Source organism: Salvia miltiorrhiza, unplaced genomic scaffold (assembly GCF_028751815.1).
Source record: "Salvia miltiorrhiza cultivar Shanhuang (shh) unplaced genomic scaffold, IMPLAD_Smil_shh original_scaffold_405_1, whole genome shotgun sequence".
Classification (NCBI taxonomy): Eukaryota; Viridiplantae; Streptophyta; class Magnoliopsida; order Lamiales; family Lamiaceae; genus Salvia; species Salvia miltiorrhiza.
The window spans coordinates 16,207-39,897 of NW_026651543.1; the positions used below are offsets into that span (position 1 = coordinate 16,207).

At 38.2% G+C, this 23,691-nt stretch overlaps 2 protein-coding genes across 5 annotated transcripts; both read right to left on the minus strand.

The window, feature by feature from the left end:
- Positions 1-5,292: 5,292 nt before the first annotated feature.
- Positions 5,293-6,771, minus strand: LOC131004497 (protein FAR1-RELATED SEQUENCE 5-like). The gene is made up of 2 exons (XM_057931187.1): positions 6,715-6,771; positions 5,293-6,669 (listed from the first exon to the last, which is right to left on the minus strand). The coding sequence occupies exons 1-2, from the start codon at positions 6,769-6,771 to the stop codon at positions 5,293-5,295; spliced, it is 1,434 nt and encodes a 477-aa protein (XP_057787170.1).
- A 10,036-nt stretch (positions 6,772-16,807) lies between these two features.
- On the minus strand, positions 16,808-20,638 carry LOC131004502 (PI-PLC X domain-containing protein At5g67130-like). Of its 4 annotated transcripts, XM_057931195.1 has the most exons (11): positions 20,527-20,638; positions 20,366-20,437; positions 20,151-20,276; positions 19,873-20,010; positions 19,049-19,147; positions 18,643-18,946; positions 18,024-18,247; positions 17,816-17,902; positions 17,340-17,439; positions 17,243-17,263; positions 16,808-17,123 (listed from the first exon to the last, which is right to left on the minus strand). In XM_057931195.1, the coding sequence occupies exons 1-11, from the start codon at positions 20,530-20,532 to the stop codon at positions 17,065-17,067; spliced, it is 1,236 nt and encodes a 411-aa protein (XP_057787178.1). In that variant the 5' UTR covers positions 20,533-20,638; the 3' UTR covers positions 16,808-17,064. The 4 variants fall into 4 exon arrangements, with proteins under 4 accessions (XP_057787178.1, XP_057787176.1, XP_057787177.1 ...); XM_057931193.1 differs by having other exon boundaries at positions 20,366-20,636; XM_057931194.1 differs by having other exon boundaries at positions 18,643-18,888; positions 19,045-19,147; positions 20,366-20,625.
- Positions 20,639-23,691: the final 3,053 nt, after the last annotated feature.

Here is a 23,691-nt window from a genome sequence, read left to right on the forward strand (position 1 = left end):
TGAACAGTGCTCAAATAAATTACACCGTAACTGAAAAAGAGATGTTTTCTGTGGTTTTTGCTTTAGATAAATTTCGTGCTTACATCATTGGATCTAAGGTAATTGTTCACAGTGATCGTGCTGCTTTGAGATATTTGATGACTAAAACACAAGCTAAGCCACATCTGATTCGTTGGATCTTATTATTGCAAGAATTTGATGTAGAAATAAAGGATAGAAAAGGGAGTGAGAATTCTGTGGCAAATCATCTTTCACGTTTGGATAACACCTTAATTGAATCTGGTCACAATGCTATTCCTGATTCTTTTCCTTTTGAGTTTGCGTATGAACTGACCTCCGCCAGAGCTGGCGACTTAGCCAGCACTGGCAGCCTTGCTAACGCTGGCAGCCCTGCGAGTAATGTGCCTTGGTATGCGGATATTGTTAATTATTTGGCATGTGGAGTATTAAGACCGAATCTGACATCCCAAGAAAGGAAAAGGTTTCTTGCTCTTTGCAGGCATTACTATTGGGAAGTTCCACACCTGTTCAAGCTTGGAAAAGATGAAGTCATTAGAAGGTGTGTACCGGCAGAGGAGCAGCAGAAGGTGTTGAGTATGTGCCACGAAGTACATTGCGGTGGACATTTTGGGGGGCAGAAGACGGCACACAAAGTTCTACAATCCGGTTTATTCTGGCCCTCTTTGTTCAAAAATGCTCATAATTTTTACCTTGCATGTGATAGATGCCAGAGAGTGGGAAATTTGGGACGCAAGAATGAAATGCCCCTCCATAATATTTTGATTGTCGAAATTTTTTATGTGTGGGGCATCGATTTTATGGGTCCATTTCTTGCTTCGTTTGGATTTACTTATATTTTGCTTGCCGTAGATTACGTGTCCAAATGGGTCGAGGCTATTCCCACGCGGACATGTGATGCTAATGTGGTACTCAAGTTTGTACAGGACAACATTCTTTGCCGGTTTGGATTTCGTAAAGCAATCATCAGTGATGGAGGGAAGCACTTCTACAACAAGTTGTTTGCAAAGCTCATGAAAAAGAATGGAATCACGCATAAGGTGGCCACACCTTATCACCCGCAGACATCTGGGCAAGCCGAGACAAGCAACAGGCAGATTAAATGCATCCTAGAGAAAACAGTGCAGCCCTCACGCAAGGATTGGTCTGCAAAGCTGAATGATGTACTCTGGGCGTACAGAACTGCCTTCAAGGGCGTGCTTGGGATGAGTCTGTATCGCCTCGTTTATGGCAAGGCGTGCCATCTGCCGGTAGAGATTTAGCACAAGGCTTATTGGGCAATCAGAGCTGCCAATTGCGATCTGGACTCTGTAGTGAAGCAGCGCACGATGCAAATGGAGGAGCTGGATGAACTGCGCAATGAGGCGTATGAGAATGCCCGGATTTACAAGGACAAAGTGAAGCGGCTGCAGGATCGCCGTATTTTTCACAAGAAGCTCTACCCAGGAATGAAGGTGTTATTTTGCAATTCGAGATTGAAGTTGTTTCCTGGCAAGCTGAAATCTAGATGGAGTGGCCCTTTTCTATTAAGGGAGTTTTGAGCATGGTGCTGTAGACCTGTTTAATGAGAATACGAATGAGAGCTTCAAAGTAAACGGCTACCGCGTGAAGCCGTATTATGAGCACCAGAGTACTCCGAAGGAGGTGGAGTCTCAAGCTCTGCACGATCCAGAGTTGTGAATGAAGGCTGATGTCGAGCTCTAGACGTTAATCAGAGCGCTTTGTGGGAGGCAACCCATAGTTGGTTTTGTTTTGCTTTTTCTTTATTTTCTGTTTCGTTTCCTTGTTTTTAGTTGTTTGTTCGGTTGCTTTGATTTTGGGTGTTTACGTTTTTGTCTGCAGAGAACATGGTCCAGCGCTGCAATTCTACTCTGACATTGCCGCCAGCGCTGCATAGTCCACTTCCAGATCTGCAATTCCACTCTGAAAAGGACCAGCGCTGACATTTACACTCTGCCGAAGGCCGCAAACCCTAAATTTCGCCGCCCCTCACAGCGCTTCGGTCTTTCATCGCCAATGATCAGGGACGTCTTCTAACACTTTTTATTTTGTGCCCTGAGGACATGACATTCTTTAAGTGTGGGGGGGAGGAGGTGACTTGTTTTAATGCGTGCTTTTGTTTTTGATTGGGCGATTGGTCCCTCTATTCTTAGCTTGCTCTTGGATACTTGCGATTTTGTTTATGAATTTATGGAAGAGAAAATGGTTTTTGATGTGATTTTCGGGTTAGTATGTTGTTTGGTGGTTATTCTTGTTTTGCTTTTGATATGTGTTTCTTGTTTGTGCAAAGAATTATGAGTTTCGTTGCAACACGGTTGTAAGTAAGTAAAACGTGATTTGTCCGGTAGATGCTAGAAGGAGTGTTGTCATTGTAATTGCCTACGATCGTATCCTTATCTGGGAAATGTTTAAAATGCTGGACGAATTGCCAGCTCTGAAAAAGACAGCTCTGGGTCTCTGCTCCTCTAGTTTAACTATGAGCATGGGAAACTACGTGAAAAGACTTTGGATTACGTCCAAATGGTTTTATTTTATGGCTCAACTGTTGAAAATTAAGTGATTAAGCACACAAAGTGTTAAAAATAGAGATACTAATTATAAAGGCGATCACATTAGGGAATTCACTTCTAGAAAAGAATTAGGTCTGATCGGATTATTTGCATTACTGTTGTGTTGCTTCGTAAACTTTAAGTTACTTGCTTGATCTGAGAGATATGTGTTGATTGGAAAATTTTGAATTGACTTGTTGAATGTTTGGATGGGAATAATCATCGTGAAACACTCTCTTTCTAGGATTCATACTGATTTTGCTTGAGGACAAGCAAAAGGCTAAGTGTGGGGGGTTGATTAATGCCTAATTGTTCTTAATTTGGGGGTTTGTTTGTGCCATGTTAGAGTTAATTATTCTGGAATTTGGTGCGTTTATGAGTCTGTTTTATGCTTTGCATGAGATTTTTATAAAATAAGAGAAAGAATGATATTCTGAAGATTTTGGATTAGAATTGCGTATTCTGGTGCAAACTGGTGCCCAGAGCTGAAAAGCCTGCGCCAGAGCAGAGCTGATAATCCCACGCCAGAACTGACCACGCTCGACATAGCTGAAATGTCATAGCCAGAGCTGACTTCCATAGTCAGAGCTCACTATCTCCAGAGCTAAACTTTATCTCCAGAGCTGAATGTTCCAGAACAGACTACAACTCTACAGAGCTGAACTTTCCAGAGCTGACTTAGTGTACATAGTTGATAGTGCGCGCACAGTTGCCAGAGCTGGCGATCACGCGCAAGGTGGCCAGCATTGTTCCAGAGTTAGCAAATATTCGCCAGAGCTGCCGTTACTTGCAGAGCACACTGCCAGCTGGACTTTCATTTGATTTCACGATTCTATCTTTAAAGACCAGTTTTGCAAGGCCTTTTTGATCAACAATAGGGTTGAAAGAAAGTCTATAAATAGGGCCTTAATGTTCATGTAATAATCATCCTTTACCTTAATCTTTTGTATCCGTCCTTGAGAATTAAGCTTCCGTCAAGGCAACCAAATACGTTAGGGTTTTTCAAGTTTTCTTAGTTCTTCAAGTTTTCGAGATTTTTGTTCTAGTTTAATTTCAAGTTTAGTTTTGCTTTAGTTTCCGATTGAAGTTGTAATCAAGTGACAGTGATTGCATCCTCACGAAGTTTATGGTATTTCGTATTTACTTTAATTCATTTGCTTCATCATGTTTACGTTTAGCTTTCAATTATGCAATTTCGTTATGTTTATGCTTTGCTTTAAACTATGCAATTTAGTTTATGTCCATTAGATTAGAAGCTTTAATTAAAGTTATTTAAATTCTTAGTTAGAAGCGTTTGAATTCTTAGTTGCCTTTACTTTAATCGTTTATTTCTGCCTAGGGTTTAATGGTTTCTTTATGCATGAGTTTTTACGGTTTGTAGTTTTTCGCCTAGTTAATTCTAAGTTTAGTTTTAAATTGACGTTTTAATTACAAGTCTTAGTTTAATAATCAAAGTTTACTGCTTTCGTTGTGACATAATTAGAAGCCCTTTAAGATCTTCCTTGAGAGACGACTTTGGGTTAACTTATCACGCTAGGATGTCCTTGTTCTATTGCAAGTCAATCTAGAGGTGTTTAGGTTGAGTTAGGAGTATAATTCGCCTACTACAGTTATTGGTGCCTTAGGACTGTGTTTTGCCTATAAATACAACTATCTGCTCTCAGAATAAGACACACAAATAATCAGGGTTTTAGAGAGCAGTAGGGGGCGCCGTTTGTAAGTGGCCGAATTCGCCTTGGAAATTCTCATAGCTCGTTGTCCATCCAACGTTGAGAGTTGAGCGGGATACATTTCAGAAGGTCAGAACTGGAATCTTTCAATTCAGCCATCGACAGCCTCTACATACAATTCTCAAGTAAGTGATTCTAAGTCCAATGTGCAGCACATAAATTCATAGAAGCATGTTAGGAATTAATCGTTGTATGGTGAATTAAGATATCAGAGAAACGATCATATTGGGGCTATAATCCTTCAAATTCCACGCGAACGACGGGCATCCCAGTGCTTACTAGACATCTGACGCCTGTTCGGACGTTTCTTTTTAGAAATCGGATTGCTTATTGGTCGGTGCAGTGGCTCTTTGAAGGTTTACCCAGATGGACCGGCTGTGTCGTCCACGTTTGGATCATTTCTCATATTCTTCACCTTTTCAATCATATGGGTAATCATCTCGTTGATTGTATTTCTACATCCCTCGTTCTCCTTGCAATCAACCAACAAGTCATAGATACATTTTGCATTGTGATTGACAAACACCATATTTGTGAACTTGTTAGGACCAGAACAATCAATACACTGTTGGCTTAAAGGAATTCGTTCCTTCGACACTCACCGCCATCTACTTAGTAGCATTCTATCCGGCACCCTATCCAAGTTCAAATTGAAATAAATTCTGAACAAGTGTTGACAAATCACTACTTCTGTATCCCGCATACGGCATGAACATGAACCCATTTTCATAGCCTGATTAACCTTCACAATCCGATAACCTCTCAACGCATTTCTGGACCAAACCCTATACTCTAGAAACTCGTCGTTCAGATCTAAGGGTTCTTGAGTGACTTTCACAGATACCGAGTTCAGAGCTTCGTACTCGAATGCCTTGAAGACATTTCGGGTACAAAGCTCAGCAATTTGAAAGAGAATTTTCGAAGACTGCAAGAACATACCAGGCATCCCTCTACAAAGAGCATCCTCCTCAAACTCTAGTCTACACCAATTCATCCTACATTTTCTCAGAACCACATATCTCTTTAAGAACCTTGTTCGTCACTTCACTCCACGACGTAGCATGCAATCCACCAGTAAATTTATCTAATTTAAAAATGGAAGACCACCGCTTTCTTAACTTGTACATGCCAATAAACCATCTATTCTCCACAATCCTGAACTCGTCTATCATATCTGCCCAAGTTGATTCAAACTCTTCTGCATTCTCGCAGCCATTCATACACCGATACCACAAAGATTTAAAACTCTTATTGTGGTTCAATGTACCAAATTGCTTGCCGACATTTTTGTTTATATGCCATTGACAGAGCCTGTGTTTCGCATCGCGAAATGTAACATCCACACCATTCATATGAGCCTGGTATTGATCGGAGAAAATGATCAAAGGCTCTTTATGATACATTGACTCTAGAAAAGTAAAGAACAACCACTCGTAGGACTCCGTCTTCTCATTTGATAAAAAACCAATTACAAACATAACATTAGCCCGATGGTGGTTTATGCCGACTATGGGTATGCAAATCAAGTCATACTTGTTAGTTTTATAAGTAGCATCGACATATATAACGTCACCAAAGTGTTGGTAATCTACTAGGCATCTGCTATCTCTGAATAATAGATTTTGAAGCCTACCATCATCAGTGACCTTTACCTTACAGTAGAACAAAGGGTCGCTTAATCCTTTCTCTGTGAAATACTCCATCAATTTGTTTGCATCGAAATTGGCAACTTTTGCCATGTTAGCGTTCTCGCGATTCAGCTCATTATAAACATCCTTCCGTAAGAAACCAACATTCTCACGACCTCCAGCTTCATTTTCCAAAAAATGATACGAACGGCTAACACCAATACCACTTGACTTCATCGCAATAAGTATAGTCTTCTGCGAATGTGCAAGCTTCCGGGCAGACCGCAATAGATAGGTTTTGGTAGGATGAAGCATATCATGGTTGTGCTTTTTCACAAAGGTTGTCACGACCCATGGACTTTCAACGTCTGTTCGACTAACACGTAGCCTTGCCTTGCAGTTGTTCCTATAACTATGCTTCTTTAACGCAGCCACACAACCTTTTGAAGACTTGTTATCCAGTTGTCCCTCACATGAACAATGAAAAACCTTTCCACAAGAAATTTTATTAGTGCCTTTGAAATAAGCTTGCGTTCCTTTCCGAGCTGAAAAACCAATCATCCGGGCATATGCTGCATACAGAACAAAAACATCATCCAATGTGTCAATGGCACATCGAACGTTAATCTTCCCTTCCACTTCGGCCAATGTCACAAGAACTTCGTTATCACTTCCTTGCCCAAAATCTACATTATTTCCATCTGTACCTTGAGCACTGCTATCAATATGGACACTATCTTCAGACTATATCAATAGAATTCCCATGCTCACCACCAGAATCACTATTACCAACTTCTCTGCTATTACCACTACCACTACCACTCTCAAAATCGGGACAACCTTCATTGTCGTAGGATAAATTTAAATCGAAGTCCATTTGCCTTTAATGGGAAGCAAAGTATAAGACGTTAACAACTGTATTGTGCATGTCAAAAAAAATCACGCCACATTACTGAAAGTCAAACAACTGGGAACGTTTTATAACGAAGAAGAAACCCCACATACTGATAATACTCCATAAAATATAATAAAAAAGAATTTACAAAATATAATAAAAAAGAATTTACAATCAACTAAATAATTAGTAAATTAATTCGCCTAATTTTAAATAATTAGAGTTTTCAATTCACCACACATAACGGAAAATATCCACCCTACACCACAAAATTCGACAAACAAAGTGTTGGTAACACAACCCACACTCACCATATCCGACTAACCTCTCAGAAAACAAGAAATTAAAAATACAAGGCATGTCGGCTCAAATAGTCAATATAAAAAAAAATACCAATTTCAAGATAAATCCTAAAATCATACAACATTACATAAATTACCTTCAAACCAGTCAAGCGGAACTCTTCAAAACAAAGAAATGAAGTAGAAACAACCGAATGAACATCGTCGGCAAAAATTTTAACTCATGTTGTACAAAAACGATGAGGAGTGAAACCAAAAAAAATAAACATGAGTGCTGGTGAAGACAATGACAAACCAAAAAAAAAATAAACACTAATATCTAACGACTCAGCTTGGCTCAACAAAAAAATAAAATCATCAATGTTCGAAACGTGTACGTCAAATTTTAGGACCTTCCTACAAAAAAAAATTCAAATCCGACGTAGGTTTGGTAGGTACCAACTGACAAAACCACAAAACACTAATATCTAGAAAGGTGGTATTCAAATTTTGGGTTGAACCGATCTGGGTTAGGATATTGGGAAAGGGCCGGTTGAATTCAACTTTTGACGTGGCATGAATCTAACGATAGTGCGTTCTAAGTTTCAGCCTAGGATAGACATTACCGTTTACTTAGGAGAAACACATTTGTGATTTTAAATTTTAAACTCAACAAACAATTATAAAGTTGTCACTGTCAGACTCAGTGTTGGTTTGGAAAATTGATGGATCAAATAAGACTATGTTGGTAGCTCTGTTTTACCGTTTTAAGAGCTCTATACATTCTTACCTCAAAGTAAAATGTTCTATGTATTCTAAACAAAGCAGATTACACATTAAACATTTTTAATTATTGACTTAGATCAAATGACAACTATAATTATTGGATTAAATTGTATTATTAGACATATATCGAAAACAGCCAATAGATAAGGGTAAGTCACTCGACCCACTACCAACTTAAACCAAACGCAGGGTACAATATAAAATAGCAGCATATAATGATTTAATCTTTGGGTACAAACTCTTTTCTTTTTACTAGCGAAACTTACAATCACACACATGATCCATCATTATTACATAATACTCCATTCGTCTCATTACAAATGTCTCATTATTTTTGGACATAAAAATTAAAAAATATGTAAAACATAGATAAAATGGGTTACTCAAAATTATTTAAATATTAAATATAAAGAGAGAATATATTATCAAAAAAAATGGAACATCCCATTATAAAAAATGGGACATTTATAATGGAACGGAGGAAGTAAAATATAGATTCGCACAACTTATTGACAAAATACCACAAGTCTCTTGATTTAGTAATAATCGTCAAATGCGCACCAAGTTCGTGAAAGATATATGGACTAAATTAGGATATATTTGATATATTCTAATAAGCTTTAATTAATTAGTAAATAGTTTGACTATTGGATTAATTAATTGGAGACAAAAGAAAAGCCCGACCTGTTTAACCTAGGGCTTACAGGAGTGTCTTATTCCTATAAGAATAGGAATATATTTCTTTTGTCTGAGAGAATAAACACACGCGAGACACGTAAAATCACAAGAGAGAAAACACTTAGAGCACTAAGAATTCAATCGGAGATTTCCTAGCTTTCGAAGATTGAATTGTGCATCGGGAATTATTTCTGCATCGAATCTGCAATATACGTGGATACCATAGTAGTGGATTCAACTGCAGGAATTGCTAGAAGAATTGCTACAGGATTGTTTGATACACAACAAGTAAGTTATTCTAACTATTATTGTGTGTTTGTAATCTCTACACATGATTCAATTGTAAATCTAGATCTTATTCTTGACTGTTATTTCCGCTGCGTATCATTAGATGATGTCAAGGATTTCCAACAGTGGTATCAGAGCCCGGGGCTCGATTTATAATTGATATTATGTTCTAATTAATTATGGGTTAATTGAATTTTGATTTTAGAAATCGTATTTTAAATTTAGTTTTGAAATCGAAAATTTGATTTTAGAAATCTGTTTTGGAATTGGGTTTCTTCTTTATTACGTTGCAGGGCAACATAAATTGTTAAACAAGTATTTCGAAATTTGTTTTATTAAATGGTTTGGAATCAAGTTTTGAAATTGGTTTAATTATGATGAACTTGGTTCAAACGATCCTTCGTCTGATAACCGCATCACAGCCGGACAAAACATTAACCGCCACGACAAGGCGGCGACTGGTGGCTCGGGGCTCACCGGTGTGCTACGCCCGACCGCCCGCCGTCGTCTGTGTCTGCGCCGCGGCTTCGAGCCAGCGCAACTCTGTCTCTCCAGAACCACGTCTCACTGCAAAGGCATTAACGCCTTTAAGGTGATGACGACGGTAGCTGGGTGAGGCGGCGCTCCGGTACAGATCTCGTGCCGGCGATAACGCTGTTGTGTGCGGCGGTGAGGAGACCTTTGCTGATGCTTCGAAAAACGCCTCCAACTGACGCGGCTCTTGGACGCCGGAAAGTCGGCGACTGGAGAAGGCGATGACCGCGAAGGCTTATCTTAGCCAGAGACGTCGCGACTTTCTCCGGTGCAGTTTCGAGCGGCGACGGAGTGCTGATGGACCAGTTGCAGCGGCTGCACAAAGCAGCCAAACCCTAGTTGCAGACCGGGTCCGGGCCGTGGTTTTTCTAAGCTTCAGGCTAGCCTTGGAAGCTGGGCTGCTACTGTTGGCTATTGGACTTGGCTGCGATTTTTTAAATAAATGCCCATTGTGGGCTGAATCAGTTTTATTAAAAAAAATCTGTTATTAATTTAGAATTAATAATATTAATTCCAATTTCAGGATTAAGTTTATTAATTAGATTAATAAATCTAGATTACTATTATTTTAGAAATAATAATAATCATTGTGTGTTTATATTAATTTGGAATTAATATAAATTAATTAGATTAATGATTTTATTTAGTATTATTATTTTGAAATAATAATATTGAATGTATATTTATATTAATTTGGAATTGATGTAAATTGACTAATTCATTAATTTGATTTATAAATCATGGATTATTATTATTTTTGAAATAATAATATTTGATGAGTTTTATATTAATTTTGAATTAATACATGGAATTATTATTTTTGAATAATAATGTTGTATTAATTTGGAATTAATACGAATTGATTAACCCATAATTTAATTAGAGAATAAAATTTAATTGGATTAATGAATTTTATTCGTAGAGATTCTATGTTGTTTTGTGATGAGCATGCTATTTGATTTTGTGCTTATTATTTAACTATAGCAGTTAGAGACCGCTTTTATGTTTGGGCAGGCGGCGCCCACTAAATGTAGTCCAAGTTACTATGTATGGGTAGGCGGCACCCAATATGTGTGGTCCGCATTTCGTATGCCTGGATAGGCGGCACCCAGTAATTGTTTTGCTATTTAATATTGGATACTAAATATAAGCAATTAGTATCACATGTTAAATCCCCACTAAATAAGTCTTTCTGTAAGCACAAAACGCGTCGTCCATCATAATTGTTTGAGCAACCCATCCTTTTCGTTCAAGAGTATTTACACCCAAGTGTTTGCTCTGATCTACAAGGCCAATGCTCATTCATAGGTTGGCACCGTGTGATGGGGTTCACTTGCTTGATCATTTGTGCGTGAAACTCGACCAAAGTGATTTGAGGACGCGGATTAATTAGATTAATCAACCAAGAGTTGCAAAATGGTTGTTGCAATTGGCTTAGAGGCCTACTAAGTAATATTATTGTAGTCATCAGCGCAAGCAGAGGCTTCATAATATTGACTTGGATCTTGGACCACTATAATTTATGTTTATAAATTCGTATTTTATGTTGGGGTCATAAAATATGCAAAAATAGTGGGAGCTAATCAAAACAAAATGCCTTGTTTGATTAGTAAAATAAATGTGATCTTATTTGATTCGATTTCTTTTATTGCTTTCTTTTATCTCTGTTATTTCTGCAACTGTTTTGATATGTTTGTTGGATACGAAGAATTGACTGGGTCAAACTTTCTGGATTGACCACGCAATTTGCATTTGGTGCTAAGGCTAGATAGGATTGAATATGTCTTGGACAAATCAACCTACATCATCCTTAATGCGACTTTAGAAACTTTCAAAGTGTTTGACAATGAAAGTTATAAGAAACATATGGATGATTTAACTTCTGCTAAATGTGTCATGATTGTGTCTATGAGTTTAGAACTGCATAAACAACATGATCACATGTTTCGATTGAGATGTTGATACACCTGAAGAGTGTTAACGCTTTAGAAGCCAAGACCATAAAGTATAAGATACTCATGGATCTCTTCAGGATTAATCTACATGGAGTAGACAAGGTCTCTATGGATGTCTTGAAAAGATTGAGTTAATTGAGAGGTTGGCCACGATTGGAACGAAACTATCCGATATTTGTCTCAATCAACTTAATCTTGTAGTAATGATCTGTCTCATTTGTGAACTTCATAAGTGAATTCAAAATGAACAATAGGATAGTAACACTGCCATGAGTTTCATGACATGTTAAGAACAATTTTGAATCGTCTTACACTAAGGACAAATAAGTTCTTATTGATGAGGACTGTAATTCCCATTAGCGTTGTGCTTAGCAATCTAAGCCTATTTTACCTTATTATTATTATTATTATTATTATTATTATTATTATTATTATTATTATTATTATTATTATTATTATTATTATTATTATTATTATTATTACAGAAACTAACAGCGCAGGTACGATCGGATATCTTGGATAAAAGAGTAAGAAATCCACCTAAGTAGATGGAGTGAAGAATGATTGCACACAGAAACCTTCCCACGCAACCAAGGTGCCTTCCTGCGCAGCCAAGTAGCTTTCCCGTGCAGCTGCGCAAGCCAGACCAGAGCAGCGCAAGCCAGACCAGAGCAGCGCAGGCCAGACCAGAGCAGCGCAGACCAGAGCAGAGCAGCGCAGACCAAAGCAGCGCGGCAGCGCTGCGCAGTCAGAGCAGCGCCACCAAAGTGCCTTTCCTGCGCAGCTACGTATGATAGTTCAACTTCGGGAATAAGACCATTGTACTGAGTTTTGGGCCCAATTGACTAGATGAGTGGGCTTTTAGAATTAGGGTTTGCTCACAAACTATAAATAGCACATCTATTGGAAAACTAGGGGGGGATCTCATTCAAACAACACTTGTAATATGTAACTCTCTCTCAAAGTATAGTAAAACCAACGAAGAACCTCTCGTGGACGTAGGTCCTGATGGCCGAACCACGTAAATCCGCGTGTCATTTATCGCTTTTTAGTTTCTAGTTTAGGTGTTGGTGATTCAGTGCTTCACCACTTATGATTAATGCTTTTGCCAATTCTAACCCAAATGGAAAGAAAAGGTAGAAGAAGGATCAAAAGAACTAAATTTTGCATCCTAAGGTGGAAACCATAAGAAGCAGAAGTTATCCAAAGATAAAATGCCCATTTGTCAAGAAAATGACACTGGAAGGAATACTACTTGATGTTCAAAACGTTAGATGTTTTAATAGCAGAATTTGGTATATTTTTCATTGAGGTGAACATGTAACAACTCATACTCCTGGGTATTAGATACGAGTTATAGTTCACACATTTGTTAAAATGTGTATTGTCTAACTAAAAACAAGAGAGTGAGACCAAAGAAATCTGACTTGCGCATTTGTTTTGAGCAATAGTTGCTGCTAAATGCATAAGGTCTTATGGATTTGATCTATCTCTGGGTTTGTGGACATGATAGATTGTTATTTTGTTCTTGGAATTACGAGGAATATAATTTCCATTCTCGTGTTAGACATTCAAGTTTTTCTTTCCATTTTGCTCATAGAATTTATTCTACTTTGCTTAATGGAGATGCAAATATTTCACTTGAGAATACTTTATATTTGCTCAATGCGAACAAAATATCCTCAGTGTGTAAAATAAACTATCACAAGCAATGCGAATAGTCCGACTAAACTTTGGCATGTAGGCTTGGTCACTTAATGAGAAATGAATAACAATATCGAGAAAGTTAGACTATCTCACACTTTTTGACGTAAAGTCTTAAAGTGCTTGTGAAATCACATCTCAAGGTTAAAATGACCAACGAGCCACTTTCTAGGAAAAGAATACAAGCTAAAGAAGTACTTGAGTTGATTCACATAGTGGTGTGTGGATCGTTTCTAAATCAAGCACAAAGTGGATATTCGTACTTCACAACTTTCACAGACAATTTCTTAAGGTGTGGAAATGTGTATCTTATGAAACACAAATCAGAAACTTTGAGAAATCTATGGAGTTTAAGTTAGAAGTCAAGAAACAACTTGGAAAAGTATTTAATCTCTAAGATTAGATCGAGAAAGAAGTACTTAATCCATGTGTTCATCGATTGCTTGAAGTCATATGGAATCTATTCACAATGGACTCCTCTAGGGATACCTTATTTGAGTTGGGTATCCGAGAGGAGAAATCGAACTTCATTAGATATGGTTCGATCCATAATGAGCTTCTCAAAACTTTCAGTGTATCTTTGGGACCATTCCTTGTTTATTATTGCTTATATTCTGAACCAAGTTCCACTTGAATTAGTTGAGTAAATATCACATGATTGTGATATTGAAAGGAACAAAGTTTTACACATGTGTGAACCTTGGGTTACACTACATATGTAGAGAAAATGTTCACTGATTTGTTGGAATCAAAAGTGAGAAGTGTTACTTTGTGGGATATCCGAAGAAAACACGAGAATACTACTATTTTCTTAGAAATTATAAGTTCTCGATTTTAGGATTGCGATGTTTCTTGAAAAGGCTTGGTCTATAGAGAACAAGATCATTATGACTTAGATCTTGACAAGATTTGAGAACCACAAAGGCAACATTGAGGAAGAAAACTTGTTAGATGGTATAAATAAGTTTTTAGTGGGAGCTTTACATGATCTCAATTGTACTGATGCACTGCTTAGAGCGTCATCTACATCCAATAAGAGCAGTATTGAAGATTATGCAGAAATGCAAGATTCTTCAATACGGGGGGAGATGTGACATTGGATGTCGAAGATTCTTCATCATGATATAACAAACCAACTTCCTCAAGTTCATAATAACGAAGAGCCTGCACAAATGCAACATCGTATAAGTTCTAGAGAACATAAACCAGTCGAAGAATTAATCTATTAGTCTAAGATCAATACGAGAAAGGATTTGAAACTGGTTATGATCTTTAGATATTATGCGAAACTATGATAGTCATAGGTTCCATGATGGTCATAAATTCTTAGAAGTGGCAAAAAGCCATAAAATCTGAATGGACCGGTTAGACCTTAAATAAGATATCATTTGGGGTAATACCTAATTGATGCTAATGACAATGTGCAAACCTGCAAGGCTAGGTTAGTGGTAAAAGATTATAGTCAGTGCGAGAGCATTGATTATGATCATTTCGTCAATTGCAAAAGTCAAGTCCATTGAGACTTTACTTGTTGTTATGAACTAAAACAAACTTCTAGAATATGGAACAAATATTTTGACAAGGAAATCAAATCGTTTGATTTGGGTCATAAGCAAATAAAATCATTGTGTTTATAGGAAACACAAGAATGAGAACACAATTTTCATCATCATTTATGTATGACATATTGAAAATGAAAATTATTGTACTCATGATGCAATCCATGAAAGACTAGTTGTAAATTTCCTTCAAGGTGAAGGATTTGAGTAAAGCCTATTATATCCTTGGGATCAAGATCTATTGAGTTTGAGCTAATAGATTGTTAGGCTATCAAAATCCACTTACATAGGCAAGGTGTTAAGGCGATACTCCATGAATAAGTTCGAAATGACATCTACCGATGGAATATGACATCTATTTGTCAAGAAAGGATTGTCTTTCTAATGACAATGAGATTTAACGCACAAAGGATGATCCTAACGCTAGGGCAATAGGATGGTCATGAATGTCATGATTTTCACTACACAAGGTGTAGTTTGTGTACTTAGCATCGTTGGCAGATTTTAAGAGATATTAGAAATAAGAGATTATGTCAGAGCAAGTTCCCACATAAGTGGACATATCCTTTTAACCAATTGTTATGCATTGTGAATCATAACAAGCACTTTGAGTGTTTGGGCATTGGATATCTTTGAGACTGGCTTTAGTCAGTGGGAGTAAAAGTAATATGTCTAGAAATAATCTGTGTTGAGACTTATTACTTGATCACATTTATGACATTTGATGTCACTAATGGCATTATGTATTTATTTGATTGATTACTTTGATTATTTGTTCTCATTCAATTAAATGTTCCCATGAGTTAATACTGTTGCTAATTTAGTGGGAGGTTAGCAATAGAGTATAACTCTTAAAGAGCCCCAACTAAGGATCATCAAGATTGGGATATTGATGATATGTTATAAGTTGGCATGCGATCTGTATCACATTCTTAGAGAATGTAGTTGTTCTCACGACTATGAGATATTAGATACTCGTGATAGATGCATGGATACTTTAGAGAGTATTGGCATATCCTACCAATATATCATTTGTTTTGGTGTCTATGATTATTGGTGTGTGGAGATTGTGACAGTCCTTTGACTTGAGGGCAATGCTTATCTTACTTAATGAATGATATACTTTGACCCAGTACAATGCTTGCACTCCAACCAAAGGGGTAGATACGGCTTGTGTTGGGTATATCGGGATATAAGGGAAGGTGGTAGTTGTGCTAAGATAGGATTCATTCCTCGATTTACATTTCGAGAAGAACACTCAGTTTCTCTATATTACTTGACCGTTGAGTCACTGGCCAGTGCAATTGATATGTTCGAACTTTAAAAGTTGAACATGATCGATGGAGGTCATTTAATAAAGATGAGATAAATTGATTGAGCTATTGGAAAGACACAATGGCAAATTATAGGCTCTATCGAGTGGTTCGTGAATGAAAGGATGTTACTATATCTTCGCATAAAGGTTTTGTTTACAGAATCCACGTAAACGTTCTTCATATATCGAGTTCGCTACACAACGCAGTCTAGGAGTTTTGTGTAAACTTTAACTTGATTATCGACGATAATGGAGGCCTATTAAGTCACACTTTATGTGTATTGTTGATTCGCTCAAGGGTGCAAAGATAGTGCTTGGTGTTTAATCTAATGCTAGTCCAAGTGGGAGATTGAAAGATATATGGACTAAATTAGGATATATTTGATATATTCTAGTAAGCTTTAATTAATTAGTAAATAGTTTGACTATTGGATTAATTAATTGGAGACAAAAGAAAAGCCCGGCCTGTTTAACCTAGGGCTTACAGGCGTGTCTTATTCCTATAAGAATAGGAATATATTTCTTTTGTTTGAGAGAATAAACACACGCGAGACACGTAAAATCACAAGAGATAAAACACTTAGAGCACTAACAATTCAATTGGAGATTTCCTAGCTTTCGAAGTTTGAATTGTGCATTGGGAATTGTTCCTGCATCGAATCTGCAATATACGTGGATACCATAGTAGTGGATTCAACTGCAGGAATTGCTAGAAGAATTGCTACAGGATTGTTTGATACACAACAAGTAAGTTATTCTAACTATTGTTGTGTGTTTGTAATCTCTACACATGATTCAATTGTAAATCTAGATCTTATTCTTGACTGTTATTTCCGTTGCATATCATTAAATGATGTCAAGGATTTCCAACAATTCGAGCCCTTAAATTTTAGTAATACTCTTCATATCTATAAAATATGAACCGACCAAGTTCGAACCCTTGATATCCAAACTCAAAAGGTGTAAAATTAGAATAATCAATTATACATATAATACCGCTCAAAAAAAAATTATACATATAATAAATGTATTTCTACTTACTACTTGCTACTACATCATGGTTAGGTTACTGATTTCCATATCGTTTCCGGCTTGTCAGACTCGATTCATCCGGTGCCCAGCCAACGACATTGTCGACGTCACGTCACCTCCGTCTTTGCCATTCAATTTGGCGGCGATGGAGTTCAGAAGTAGTCGCACAATCTGCGTTAAAATAGGGTAGTTGAAACCATTTCATGTGCAGAAGTGGTGTATAACTTGCAAGGTGTTCTGTCATATGTTTTAGTGATGCTTTTTTCAACACTTAAACCCAAAAGTCTTACCCTCAAGCTTCACGAATTGTTCTTGCACAGAAAATGAATAGTTAGAGGCAGAGCAGGAGAAGCACGACTAAGATAATCGAAATGAGAGGTCTGTTACTCAGAGAATTATTGATAGGTGGTTGAGCTAAAGGCGGAAGCTGAGATGGCGGTGGAGGTGCAAGTAGGGGGACATCACACGTGCCAAACCCTGCGTTTGCCTGTCATGTAACATAAATAATTAGTATATAAACTGTGGACCGGTGTTCATTTACTTTTGCGTGATAGAAAAGTGAAGCCTAATAGCTTAACCTCGTGTGTTCGTTTCCTTTTGAAGTATCAGCTAGTTTATGAAGCACCAAATGAAGTTTGATAGCATAAGTGCATAACCTTACTTCTATCTCTGCTGTTAATACAATTAATTTTTCTCTTAACTTACACCTAATTTTGAGAGAGGAAATCGTGTTAAACACTTGCACGAGAGGATATCCACAAGGACAAACATCCAAACGGTATAAGGCACTAAGCTAAAACATGAACAATTCAACATTTCCATGGGGTGGGTGAAAATTATAGAGTTTTTGTTTGAGAGCATACTCTGCAATAAGCAATGCTGTCGCAGCCACAGGTTAAGTGCCCATTCGCTTCATCAACAGCTTCTGGGGCTCCCCCTCCGTCGCTCCTCTGCAACAAGAGAACAAATAACTAAAGTCAACAGCTGCAAAGAATCTCCAACTCCATATAACTGTCTGGAGGTCAAGTGAGTTTAGTTAGCGGAACCCGTTAAAATTCCATTGATACATACTCTATAGAAATCAACTGCAATGAAATTTGGCCAGCGATTTCCCGCTGCTATATAACAAGTCCTCATCATGTTAAGAAGCTTAGCAGAGTTGTCCACGCAAGCTTCTGATGCATTAGGATTAGTTGGGAAGTAATTCATGAGAACCAGAGATCTTGATGATGTACTCATTGGGGAAGATTCTCCCCGATTGGGACATGAACCATCAATCATCCCATTATTCCCATCTGCAGAAATTATATATCAGTATCATCTCTGAATTAAATAAAAAGTAAACAATCATTTCAATCAGAACATTGTTCATATCTCAGCACTGCAACATAATCAAATGAAAAAAACTTGATAGGTGGAAACAACTCTGTAAAATGAAACGTGTGAAATAGTTAAGTTTCAAGACTGTGGTTCATACTAACACATTAGTTCTATCTATTTATAGTTTTTCCAATATATTAAGCAGGTAACCGTTTTTTAGTCTATGAAATGCCTAGAACTATCAAGTCTCAGTAATAGGTTGCTGTCTGGAAACTCAAGAGAGAGATCACATGCATGATACAGTCACAAGATTCGATCAAATATAGAAACTGAAGATTTAAGCTTGATTTGAGGGATTAGTAAAACTCACACTGACTTTCCACAACATAGTTCCATTCAAATGCAACCATTTCAGAAGCCTCCTTGGACGATTGAGAGGAGAAGACTACCAACCTCTGATTCTTCTTTACCATATCATCAACTATTGGCCATTCTTCACCATTTTTGGGCATTTGAGAGAGTGGGAACAAGTATTGATTAAGCCCAGATGCATTGAACACTTTTGTCAGGCCTTGTGGAGATGCCACATAATCCTCAACAAAGATGGTGACAATTTCTGTTGGGTTTTCGTGAAGAAAAGCTTGAATTTCTCTCAGTACATTAATAGCAGGTTGCTGGGGTGAAATATATTAAAAAGACTTGTAATAAATCAGAAATGGCAACAGAGACAACAATTAGCAAATTAGTACACTAACATAAAGCACGTACATACTTACAAATGCAGTCACATTTAAACACCTCCCTCCAAAGGAATGACACAACCAGATATCATTATTGAAGTCATACATGTCAAGCATTAGACCTCGAACACCATTCTACAAAATGCACACATTTTATAGTTAACAAAATAACAAATAAATTAATACAAGTCAAAATAAGTAATTGACTTTACTCTACATCTCATAATCTCGTTTCAGGTTGCAGCATTAGCTTATAAGTACTGAGATATGCTTGCAACCAAATAAATACCTAATCCACTCACGAACCTTTCAATGAAAGGAAATAATGAGAATGACCGAGATTGGCTCATATGAATTTTACTTTGGAAAATCTTATAACTTCTAAGTATGGAGATTTCACAGAACATTCTTCGTTTAAGAAATCAGGTAGGCGAAGAGCTACAACTACTATGGATTTCAGCACAGAACACTACAAATTCCAGCCCTCAAACACAAAGATAAAGTATTCATAACACTAAGCACCCCTGCTAGTTGGATAATGTGGGTCAGGGGAAAAAAGAAGGTGAAATGCCTTAGTTTCTAATCCAAACCAAAATCGAGTGGCAACTAGCAACTCGTACCTAAATAATTCCTTGCATTTTTACCTCCTAAATTTTTAACAAACTTGCAGTTGGCTTATCAATAAAACAGCGTGAGCATCAAGCATAGCTAGCTAAAGAAACGGCAGCTACCACACATTTAGTCGGATCAGCTCAAAAAAAATCGGCACAAACAGCAATGCCTCGGATCCAAATTAAACGACAGCACTCCAATGGTAAACAACAACAACAAGAAATAAAATATTAAGTGTGATAACACACTTTGAGCTGATCGGTAACGGAATCCTCTTGATTAGTCGGTGCGAGGAGATCGGAACCGACGCCCGATTTCCGCCCGGTCAGAGCAAACGAGTTGTGTGTCGTCAGCCATGAATACTTGTTAAAAGGCAGCCCTCCTACCTGCACCAAATCAAGAAAGTAATCCAAAATTGAATCAAGCACACAACACACACACGCACACAACTATATCTATATATACACACATAACATATATTATGCACTAAAAGAGAAAAGACAATAAAAGATCAGAAGCTGCATACCTTAGTCAAAGGATTTATAGGTTGAATGCGGGTGCAACGAGGCCTGGTGTTGCCGTTGGCAACGCAGCTACCGCAATTCGAGCCGGCGTCGCAGTTACTGCTGGAGCTGGAACAGGTTTCGCCAATCTATGTTGAATTCAAAGCAAATTTTGAATTGGAGATGAGAAATGCAAACTATTTTTTGTGTTACAAAAATTTGTTTAGAATAAAATCACCTTGAGGGTTGAAGAATAGGGAAAGAGGAAAGCTGCTACGAAGAACAGCTTTAAGGGCGCATAGTTGAGAGCCTGAGAAGACAGAAGGCGAAGGCAAGTCGATTCAGAAAGGTGACGACGAGAATGAAGCTTAAACATAGGAGGGCTCAATTTTTGCATGCCTGCATTTGGTTTTGGGACTCCTAAAAATTAGCAGACAGATTTAGAGAGAGAAAGAGGAGAGAGAGCAAGACACTTTAAAAAAGGATGTGTAATTGTGCCCTTTCTCTCTACCATACCTTGGTGCCTTCTTTTTGGTTTTTAAGTTAAATCTATTATTATTATTATTATTATTATTATTATTATTATTATTATTATTATTAGGGGTAATTATTGCTAAATTCAAAAAGCTTTCACGAATTTTAAAATTGCACTTTTTTTCGCAGGATTCATAACCTTTTGTTTTCTTCTAATTTATGTCCAATCATTGATTTTTTCAGACGTGGTCATCGGAAATAACACCGTGGACATCGAAAATTACACTATGGACTCAAAAACAACACATGGATTAAAAAATGACACTTGAAAAATAATAAAAAAGGGCTTTTCGAAGTCTTACTTTTTTCCTAAAGTCTCCGTTCGAAGTCCGACGAATGGTCGTCAAAGGGCCACCTGCCACACACACACACACACACACTGATATCGACGCTCAATTTCACTGACATCAGGAACCCCGTAAGCTCCAAAGCACAAGCATGACATGAATCGAAGGGGGTCGCGCCGTATGCAGGAGAAGCACTCCGGCGAGAAGTCGTACTAGAAGAAGCATCAATCGATGGTGGCGTTGTAAATAGATAGCAATGAGGGCCCGAAGATGGCGACAAGGACCACAAGTCTAATCGGGCCTGGATCCGGCAGAGATCCTAGAAGCCCAATTTGGAGGAATTATGGTTGGTTGTGCCGAAGAAAAAGGCAGGGGATTTGGAGCGAAAATCAAGCAGGCAAATGTGGCCGTGGCAATCGCCGACGGCACGTTTGAGGTGCGGGGAAGAGGCGTTGGTCTTGAGGACGTAGTGGGGTAAAGAGAGACCACCCGACGGCGGTGATGAAGGCGGAGGCGGGGGGAATGGGAGGGTGGAGACGAGCTGCATCCAATGGGTGTCAAGGATGGCGACGGAGCTGTCGGTGGCTTAGGCGAGAAGGCTGACGGTCCTTGGACAAACTTCCACCGGACTTGGGGGAGGGGGTAAGGGAACAACAGTTTGGGGAAGGGGATGGATTTTTTAGTTTTTTTTGTTCATTGTTTTCGAAGTGTCAATTTTTCAATCCAAGTGTCAAATTTTCAGTCCAAGTGTCATTTCTGGTGGCCACTATATCATTTCCGGTTGCCACGGTGTCATTTTCGATGGCCACGTCAAAGAAAACTGATGACCGGGCATAAATTGAATGAAAACAAAAGGTTATGGATCCTGAAGGAAAAAAAATAAAAAAGAATAGGTGCAATTTCAGAATTCGTGAAACTTTTTGGATTTATAGGGTTATTCATATTCTCGTTGTCATTGTTATTATCTATATTTTGATTAAGGTTAGGATAATTAGGTCTGTAAACAAACCAAGCTACTCGCAAATTATTCGGAGCTCAGGTCAAAAAAAACTTGTTCAAGTTCATTTAAAGAAGTTTGATAAATAAACAAACCAAACTTCTTTTTTCCAACACAAACACCCGACGGGTGAGGGGTTAGGCAGACCTCCAACCAGTAAATAAAACATCAACCAATATCCCATACATGACACTGCCCAAAAGTGACAACACCCAGCGGATCAATAAGGAAAAATAGATATCGCAAAAACTAAAAACATACATAGATGTAGTCCAAAAGTGACTGCATCCAGAAGAACAAAGTAACCCCATCAAAGAGGAAACAAACCAAAATGAACTAACTATCATCATGAAATCTGAATCTAAAGTTAGGATAACCAAGTTGGTCCATCCTAACTAAAGCAAGAAAATAATGTGGAGCAGACAAACAATCGAAAAAAGTCAAATCCTGGTGTTGATGACCTATCCTCGCCATAAAGTCAGCAGGCTGGCTTTCTTCACGATGGATATGAGTGAAACGTACCAAGCAATGCTGGATAAGCTGACTGATCGAGGCAATTGTATGTCAGATACTCGCATGACCGTGATGCCCAGTAGACATGAGCAAAACAATCGCCGCAGCATCCAACTCAACCCAGATAAGAGTTGAGAAAGTACCAGCCAGCCTAAGACCCTCGAGCAGAGCAAATAACTCAGCTTCAAAATTGGAAGTAACAGTGCAAGAGGTACAGAAAGCATAAATGAGGGCTCCAATGTGATCACGAACCACTCATCCACCAGTACCGCGATGCGTCTATGAGTCATAAGAACCATTTGTGTTCAGCTTCACCCATGGGGACTCTGGAGAGATCCAAAGCACCAAAATGGAATGAAGAGTCCTCCTCATAGGGGGAGCTGGTGGTATGAAATCAACCGGAGGCGCGCATCCTCGCCAATGAGTGTCGATAAGAGTCCCCACCGCAACAAGAAGACGTAGATGATGAGTAACCTGCCACATCACGAGAGAAGCACAAAAAAGAGTAGCCATGTGCTTACGACTATTCCCCTCCGTCCAAAGAAACCACATAATCAAACAAAGAATCAGAAAATAAATATGTTTATTGGCCTCCCTAGGGAAGGCGCGCTGCCGGTGACCTAATCTACAAGTAATATCAGTGCTCGTGTGAAAAGGTGTGTGCGCAGAAGGAAACCAAGAGTCAAAATGAGTCTAGACAATCACAGCAGCCTCACTCCACAATAACACATGCAGACACGACTCAGATTGAGAAGACACACAACACAGACAAATAGATGTAAGGAAAATACCCTGCGACAGGAGACGAGAATCGACAAGAAGACGATCATATAACAAACGCCACATAAAAATAGAAATAGTGGGAGTAAGACAGTCACTCCAGATATCAGCAAAGAAAGTCTGCTCGGGGAGCTATCTCCGAACAAGATCCCAAGAAGAGGAACTCGAAAACTCACTGTGGCTGGTCAAATTCAACGCATCACATCCTCTGTCCCTATCACAATCGGCGTCCAGAATAGGGCTTCAATCAAATCAACATGAAGAACATGCAAATCACACAAATCATGCAAGCGAGTATCATCCCAAGCAAAGTCACGCCAAAAATCACAAACATGGGGAAAAGTGTGACCATTTCCGGGATGACTATATGAGCTCAAGGGACGGTCCCCGAACCATATGTCATCACATAAACTGATCCTACCATTTCCAATAGACCACCTAATATGACAATGA

Bases quoted from the DNA above. Each gene is read 5' to 3' on its own strand.
- LOC131004497 (XM_057931187.1), bottom strand. From the start codon at position 6,771: ATGAAGGTTGTCCCGATTTTGAGAGTGGTAGTGGTAGTGGTAATAGCA. The intron at 6,670-6,714 runs GTAATAGTGATT...CTATTGATATAG, and splicing joins TGGTAATAGCAGAGAAGTTG to TCTGAAGATAGTGTCCATAT.
- LOC131004502 (XM_057931193.1), bottom strand. From the start codon at position 20,524: ATGCAAAAATTGAGCCCTCCTATGTTTAAGCTTCATTCTCGTCGTCAC. The intron at 19,148-19,872 runs GTGTGTTATCAC...TGCATTTTGTAG, and splicing joins CCGTTACCGATCAGCTCAAA to AATGGTGTTCGAGGTCTAAT. The intron at 17,124-17,242 runs GTAAGACTTTTG...ATTTTAACGCAG, and splicing joins ACAATTCGTGAAGCTTGAGG to ATTGTGCGACTACTTCTGAA.